The sequence below is a fragment of the Vidua macroura genome, chromosome 2 (assembly GCF_024509145.1).
Source record: "Vidua macroura isolate BioBank_ID:100142 chromosome 2, ASM2450914v1, whole genome shotgun sequence".
Classification (NCBI taxonomy): Eukaryota; Metazoa; Chordata; class Aves; order Passeriformes; family Viduidae; genus Vidua; species Vidua macroura.
In genome coordinates, this window is record NC_071572.1 from 73241774 (window position 1) to 73249857 (window position 8084).

An 8084-nucleotide genomic window follows, 5' to 3' on the forward strand; every position below is an offset into this window, starting at 1 on the left:
AAAACAAGAAGGAATTTGAAGAAAGAGTTACTGAGCTCTTGGGACAAGTTCAATAAAATCTGAGGGGTTACAGGCTACATCAAGAAATGGGAAAGGCAGTAGTGCTGCTGGTGAAAGGACACAGGAGAACCACAGAGACCAGCAACATACCAGAGGCACAGCCACAGTCACACTTCTTTGTATTTAACAATATGCAATATGTAAAGGGGGTTTGTGAGCACAAGAGAGAAAAGTGCCTTCAGCTTCCAAGTGCAAGCTTAAAAGCAATGAACTAAAAACTAACTTATAATCTTTATTAAATTTTTAACAAATTTATGGCAAATTTAGTTTTAAAAAATAGTACAAAGGCTTTTGGAAAAGAAGCCTCTGAGGAAAGTACATAAAGTGTCATGTTGTCCTCTGCAGAAATCATTTAGTGGGTCTGTGCACAGAAGGAAAGGGCGTTATGAGGCTATTCATATTTGAAACCTGGGGAGCAAGTAAGGGTGCTCTGAGTAAGTGTTGCACTCTATCTCAGGCCAAAAATAGGTCAGATATTACCAGGAGTGTGGAGGCTCAGGTATCCAACAGACATGGCTGAGCTGTCTATTTGTAAAACCTATATATTTATATGTTACATCTCTGAGAGCAATCATTTGTTTAGCGGTCAGAACAAAGATAAAACTTCCCCCTTATTACCTCTCTTCATCAAGTTAAGGCTTCCAACCCCAGTGGATACATCAGAGCAGGGACCTCTGTCACTTCCCAAGGAAGCCAGGTTCATTAAGAAAGTATTTATGCTGCATTCCAGCTCTGAAGAAAATGTCTTCCCCACCATCATTTGGTTGCTCTCCAGCTGAGACAACAAACCCCACCACTGATGAGAGCCTGTACCTGGCCTTGACCAGCACAGAGACACCTCAGGAAAGGCCAGAGCAATGCCTCAGGCATCTAGAGATATGAAGGTTTAGGGCATATCCATTTAGGAGCAGTACATTTGAGGCTTTTCTTCCGCCACATCTGAAAATGTCAGGATGAAGCAGTTGATATGGGAGCTGCATTTTGCACAGAATGGTTTGGGTTGGAAACAACCTTAAAAGATCATCTTAGCTCCAACTCCCTACCACAGACAGGGACACCTTCCACTAGACCAGGTTGCTCAAAGCCCCAGCCAACCCAGCTCTGGGTATCTCCAGAGATGGGACATCCACAGCTTCTCTGGGCAATTTGTTCCAGTTCAAAGGCATGTTAAACATGTTCCATGTTTAAAGGCAGAGCTTGAATTTTTAATTAGACATATAAAGAATTATTCTCCCAAAGCCTTGGCTTTGCTTTTGGAGTACATTTAAAATCCTGTTTTGTCTGGAATAAGAGAGTACAGGAGCAGCAGAAACGCTGATGCAGGTAAGGATGGCACCTCAGAAGAGCTTCCAGTAGAACATGATATTTTCAGAGGATTTATGGCTAGACGTGCAAGTCTTTGCAAACAGCCACATCATGACTCATGAACTGGGCTCAACCCTGGGGCAACTTTCAGCACTAAGTTCAGCCCCAGCTCTGTGCTCCAGAGCAGCTGCCAGCTTTGGAAAATGAGCATTCAATCCCCAGTTTTGGCTGGGGACTTGGACACTGCATTATCAACAGTCCAAAAATGCATCTGTCCTATGAAAACATCTTCCCTATGCCCCTACATGAGTGAGGCTGAGAACTGACAGGAACGCAAGACAAAACTTGGCAAGAATTGTAGCACAACTCGTTCGTTCAGGTTGTGCAGGCTTGAACTGTGTGGAATTTTAGACTGTACATGCTGCTTTAATCCACCAGCCAGTCCAGACACCCTCCTTTCCCAGAAGGGCTTCCATCTTCGAAGAATTAGTCTAGCTGCCTTGCTCCAAATTCACCATTGAGAGTTGCTCTGGTGTGTTCACTGTTCTGGTGTGATTTTGGTGATGTTTAAGACTGGACAATGATAAGGGAACCAGAAGCCACAGGGAAGACTGTTTTTTACAACCTAGCTTTTGTAGTAATAAGGGCACAAGTACCTAATTTTAAAAGAAGTCTGCACTGGACAAAGCTCTGTCATTTCCTTTTAATGAGTTTCAAATATACAGTGAAGCAAAACAAAGGGGCACTTATCTTTATTCCAGTCATGCTCCAAGATATGTTGTGAACAGCATCCTACTCTTGGAGGTCTTCATCTGTGTCCTGAACTTATATTCCAACACCAATGGAGAATTGTTTTCTGGGTTTCAGGATCTCAGGTTATTGAAATCTAAAGGCAGCACAGCCTGAGAGCCAGAGCTCCCACTAACACACTAATGCACAGAAGGCAGTCCCCTGAACAGGACAGTGGCTGGACACTTGGTGGCTGAAAGTTGACTTGCTTGGGCAGCCTCTTCCCCCAGAGTTGCTGGTTCTCGCATTTTGTTACAGACTTACCAGAGTCAGTCCAGCACAGCTAGAACTACCATCATTTTACAATGGGAAACCAGCCACTGCTTTGAGGGACAGAACTTCAGGTATGTGCATGCTACGGAATTCACCAAAAAAAAAAAAAAAAAATTCCAACAGTTTGGCATCCCAACCCCTTCCCACTCACTGACAGACCAGACAGACTCAGTAAGGTGGTAAATTGTGTTTCTTAGAGACCATTAAAAGTACATGAGCTGATTTCTAGAACATGCCAGAGGAGATTACAGTTGTGTTTATAGAGGAAGTAAAACTGCACGTGCATGAGTGGCTGTGATGCTGTGGGCAGCAGAGTCCCTTGCTTTTACTAAGAGGGCCTTGGTGATTTGTTTTGCCCATGCACAGAGACACAAAGGAGGGGAAAGGGAGCAGAGGAGGAGGCAACATACAACATTTAAGAGAGAGAAATGAAAGAGACAGCCTAGGGGGACCTCAGCTCCCAGAGAGACAGGAGGAATGGGGCACCAAAGGCTTGTTTAAAAGAGTTCAAGAGAATTGCTGGTCTGGGGGCCTCAAGCTTGTAAAAGCCTATCCCCTAAAATGAGAGCAGTAGGTGGCACAAGCAGGCCCTGGCTCCTCTTCAGTAGATGCACTTCTGACCGTCCATCCCATCTCAGTTCCACAGGGAATTAGGGAAGTGCTCAGGGGACGAGGGCCGCTTCACTCCAGATCTTCATCTCTGCCCTCCCCCAAGGCGGAGAGGAATGGAATTGCAGGGAGATGAACTCAAATGAAAATGCTGGGGCATGGAAGTGAGCATGCAAAACCTAGCCCCTTGCCAGGTGCCCTGGGAGGCAGAAAGGGGCTTCCCCAACACATCCAATGGTACAAAAAGCATCTGCTCCTCCCATCTTTTGTACTTTGCTCCTATCTGGGAACTCCAGTGATGTCCTACCTGCCTCCCCTTAGGCCTAAACAGATCCCAGAGCATTCTAGAACAGAGGCAGAGCTTTCTAAATTAAACAAGTACCCTCTTTCCAGTCTAGATTACAGGCCACAGCTCAGTGTGTTAAAAAAAGTTAAAAGACAAGATAAACATTTCTCGGAAGACTCTACAGAAACAGGGCAGCTCATTTAACCCATGTCTGCAACCCATTCAAACAACTCGCAGCTCTTGTTACTTTTGATGGAGAAGAACAAGGGAATCACTCACAGAAAGCCACAGCCACAAGTTTACTTCCATCAGAGACCACCCTGGACCTAAATTCAAGAGAACCATAGCAAGTAGGGGGATTCAGTTTGGTCAGTAAGATCTCTAGAGGCATAAGTTGCCAAACTGGGACATCTGATGTTACTTTGCAATATCCTTGCCCAGACCACCATTTCCCTTTGAATCCCCAGCTAACCATTTCAAGTGTTTTCTAACTCCTGCTGAAAGTTAGGGCTTTGTGGCAGCAGATACAGAGCAGATAACTGTATCAGAATCTGATCTAATCAGAAAGCTGTGCAGCTCATTCAGTCTCATCTGGAATACCTCCAGCCCCCTTCACCTCTATTTGCTATGGCAGTGAGCTTCCTTGACATTCAACCCAGTCACACAAAAGCAAAACACCAATTCCCATCCTGCCACTACTCCAAAGTCTTCTTTCTGGAAAGCTACAAGACAGCAGGAAGCTACAGGGTCCTGGCTTGTGTGTGCATAGATGAAAGGCATATTTGACACTCCCCACCAGACTAATTGTTGTTCATTTGTTCCTTGTGGAGAGAGACTTTACTCCCACAAGTGCCTTTTTGATAGTAGCAATGCTCCTTTCACTTAACTGTGTTTAGCCTGTTGCACTTGACTGAGGTAATCATGTAGGCCCTCCTTTATAAAAACTGAAATGGCCATGTGCAGGCAGCAAGTCATCTGGAAATAAGGACAGGCAGAATAAATCATTTCTTCAAGTGCTCACCTCTCCATGGCTAGAGAAACCTACATCACTACGTGTAGCTTAGATGGCTCACAGCCACTGGCCAACACAAACTAGCTTTTATTTCAGAAGCTCAATGAAAAGCTCAAGTCATGCTGCCACTCTTTTTAGGCAGAACACTAAAGGCTCTCACATGCTGAAGTCCTTCATCCCAAAAGGCACTGTGTTAAGGCATTCTTATTTTGCTAGAGTTCACACAGGCACTATTTGACAAGCTTACACCCAAAAAGAAACAGAAAAAAATCTCTGCAGAAGAGCAGCAGCAAATAGCTACCCACTCTTCCTCAACTTCCCTTTCCTCTAAACTTAGAGGATGCTCCCTAAAGCTGCAGCAGCTATTGAAAAGTCTACCTATGTTTAGTAAGCGGCTCAGAGCCCTATATGGAAGATAAATTAAAACCAATAAAGAAATCAATGAAGAAGCTAGGTGAAAGGGAAGGAAAGGAAAAATTCAGAGGCAAGAAGAGACAGGCATGGTAACAGGGGACAGGAGGGTGCAGACTGAAGGAGCTATATTTAGGTAAAAAAGTAGACTGGAGACAAAGCAATAGAAAAAAGGAAAGAACAAAAGGGCAAGTTACACCAAAGGTCCCTCAGAGAGCTCCAAACCACCCACCAGGGAAGGAACTTGCCAACCCACCCACTCCAGGGTACATGCCTCTCATACTTACAGGTTTATCTGACCTGGGAGGCAGAATTTCCCATTTCTACAATGATGGCATTCCCCATTCCTCATATTACTAGGTAAACATACCATTTCCACACTAAGTGAGGGAGTTCCAGCACTTCTACCTCCCTTTCCCAAAGCCTGGATTTGACACTTACGCAACTAAGACCCTCAAGATCTCAAAACAAAAAGGAAAAGTTTAAAGTACTCTAGAGCTGCTGTTTCCTCACCTTTGAGCCTGAGGTTTTTGGTACTTACTTGCAATCACCACCACCACAAGGGCACCAATCACTCCCATCATGATCATCATCTGAAGAAAAAGATTGTCCAAGAGCAATACTCAGAACAGATTGACAAGTTCCCATTCTTCCTGACAGCCAGGGAACCTAAGTCAGGCCCCAAAGGCATGACAGCCAAGGCCTCAAAACCTTCCCATAGTGAAAGAATCTTAAGCATTTGAAATTGTTAGTAAGCCCCAGCTATACTTGAAAGCTCTGCAGGAGAGGAGTAGCCCAGTTCCCTCCTGACAAGGAGATCATGGCACTAGGAAACTCACCTTGCAGTTCTTCCACCAGTACTTCCTTTTGAGTTTGGCTGCGCTACTTTCAAACACTGAGGCGCCGGCCTGAAGTGCATCTGCCCGGTCATCCAGCTCTGACAGCTTCTCATCTCGTTGCAGCACCTTGTCTACGTTTACACACATTATATCAACCACCTGCAGAAGGAAGAGTAGAGGGAGCAGTTATATTGGCAAAGACAGTTGAAACCGTAAGAGGAAAAACTTAGCCAATAACTGATGTTGTAATACTAACGAACAAAAAACATGAACAAGGGGGAGGGGAAGATCAGGGTAAGAAAGAAGTAATTTCAAGTCACTGCCTACTTTGGAATGAAAAAAAAAAATCCAAGAGTCACTGTTAAAACATCAGTTCAAGTACACTTCAATCAGGTCCTCAGCCTCACATTCTCATCTGCTTCTAAGAGCTCTCCATTCCAGCAGCAAGCCAAAGCCACCCTCCTTATGAGAGGAGTCATGCGCTCGCTCACCCCCCGAGAGCTGCAAAATTACCTTATGAGCTTCATGCTGCTGCCCCAGTGAGGCACAGAGGCGCTACTGCGCGTCAGCAGCCAAGCCACCGACTTTGATCCCGGGAAGCCAGGCAAGGATTCCCCCACATCACTGCACACAGTGTTCCCTTGAAGCAGCCCGCGGGGATTAAGAGCTGTCCTGGATGCTGTACAGCTTTATTCCCATAAGAGATGCGCGATAACGAGGTACCAAAAAAAAAAAATCTAGCAAGCCTGGTCCTTGGAAGTCATATCTGGAATTAAGAGGCTTTTAAACAAAAAGCAATGTCTCCTCCAGCTTCTTTAATAGGTTTGCCACCCTATTTTTGAGTACTGAGCATTAATTAATTTCTGGCTTTGGCATGACAAAAGGAGCCACTCCCTCAGCGACAGACACTGGACAAGAACATCGCTGCTGCAGAGCAGTGGGAGAAGAGTCCAGGCATCCATCAGGGCTGGTAGAGCTACTGACCTCCTGCACTTGGGCCTGCGTCTGCTGCAGGCGGCGATTGCTGGTCAGATTGGGGGGAGCCCCGGGGGGACCCCCACCGGGGGCTGCCCCTTCGGGAGCACCGCCTTCGGGAGCCCCTCCTTCGGGAGCCCCGGGAGCAGGCTGCTGAGCTGGCTCAGACCTAAGGGAACACACACATGAGCAAAGAGAAAACTCAGCCGCTCGAGAGAGAACGCCCCCAAATCCACACGAACCCCAGTGTCCCAAGGCTGCAGCAGCGCTGGATCCCGCCGGATCGGGAACAGGCGGGCTCGTGGGAGAGCCTAAAGCAGGTGCAAGCGGGAATGGAACAGGCCCCTCGTCGAAGGAGCTTGCGGGTGCGGTCGTGCCAAGCACTGTGGCCTCCCGGGGGGACAGCGACCTGGCCGCACGGACGTGACCAGGAGACGGGGAAGGAAGGTGGGGGAAGTGAGACAGGGAGGCAGCGTGGGGGCACCCGGCAGCCACCGGACTGAGCGCAGTGGTGGCCGCCGGCCAGGTTGGCTCCAGCTGGGGCCCCGCATATCACCACTGGGGCACGGCCCACGCACCCACTCACCCACGCAGTCAGCGGGGGAGCAGGACCGCCCGGGGGCGGTGCGGGCAGCCCTGCGTGCGGCTGCTGCAATGCGCCACCCGACCCCACCGCCGCCGGCCAGGACGCGGGCTCTGCACTGACCCCCGTCCCTCACGCTGCTGCCACCACCCCCGCGCCGCGCCCACCGCAGCTCGCTCCCGGCCGGTCGGGCGGACACTCACATGGCCGAGCAAAACCGCAAGACACCGCGAACGGAGCTCCGCACCGACAGCGCCCCACGCCCCCCGGACCCCGCACTTATAAGAGGTGGGGCCCCGCCCACAGAGACAGCAGCCAATCAAAAGTTGCTCGACATCGCCCCTGGGTTCCTCCTCAGCCAATCAGCGCCCCGCGCCCTACGGAAACGGCCGTAATGTTAGCCTCGCCCCCAGACCGCCGCGGGACAAGCCCCGCCCCGCCGTGGGGCTGCCCAATGGGAGCAGCGCCCTGCGCCCCGCCCCGGCCAGGCCCCGCCCCTGCGGAGGTCCCGCGGTGCCCGCCCGGGGGTGCCCGGCGCTGCCTCCGCCCCAGCGGGCCGGGGGCTCGCACGGCCCCGCTCCCGATCCACGGTCCTGCCGCTGGACCCGCCGGCCCCGACAGCCCCGAGCGCGTCCGCCGCGCTCCGTGTAGGTCACGCAGGGCCTGATCGTGGTTACCTGCCCCGTTCAGTTTTCCTTTTGGAGCCCAGCCCGGCTGGCGCCGCTGAGGTGGAGGCTACGGAGCGCTCCCGAAATCCCACCTCCGCAGTATGTCTGTTGGCTCTGGTTAAGCCGCTGTCCTTGCAATTAAGAGATGGTGTCGCTGGCCCACTTCCAGCATACAGCACGTCATGAAAGCGAAGCTGAACGAGTCCCAGTTGAGCTTCTGCAGCCTACTGGGAGAAATGAGGCTCCCACAGCAGCCCTAAGAACAGCAATATGG

General features: G+C 49.8%; 1 protein-coding gene across 3 annotated transcripts; it reads right to left on the minus strand.

The window, feature by feature from the left end:
- Window positions 1-1692: 1692 nt before the first annotated feature.
- On the minus strand, window positions 1693-7380 carry VAMP1 (vesicle associated membrane protein 1). Of its 3 annotated transcripts, none has more exons than XM_053970724.1 (5): window positions 7346-7380; window positions 6569-6728; window positions 5585-5743; window positions 5287-5338; window positions 1693-1938 (listed from the first exon to the last, which is right to left on the minus strand). In XM_053970724.1, coding segments are annotated over exons 1-5 (408 nt in total). In that variant the 5' UTR covers window positions 7348-7380; the 3' UTR covers window positions 1693-1903. The 3 variants fall into 3 exon arrangements, with proteins under 3 accessions (XP_053826699.1, XP_053826698.1, XP_053826700.1); XM_053970723.1 differs by lacking the exon at window positions 1693-1938 and adding an exon at window positions 3249-3648; XM_053970725.1 differs by lacking the exon at window positions 1693-1938 and adding an exon at window positions 3563-4894.
- Window positions 7381-8084: the final 704 nt, after the last annotated feature.

Bases quoted from the DNA above. Each gene is read 5' to 3' on its own strand.
- VAMP1 (XM_053970723.1), bottom strand. The intron at 5,744-6,568 runs GTCAGTAGCTCT...TTCCTTCTGCAG, and splicing joins CGCAGGCCCAAGTGCAGGAG to GTGGTTGATATAATGTGTGT. The intron at 3,649-5,286 runs GTAAGTACCAAA...TCTTGAATTTAG, and splicing joins TGTGGTGGTGGTGATTGCAA to GTCCAGGGTGGTCTCTGATG.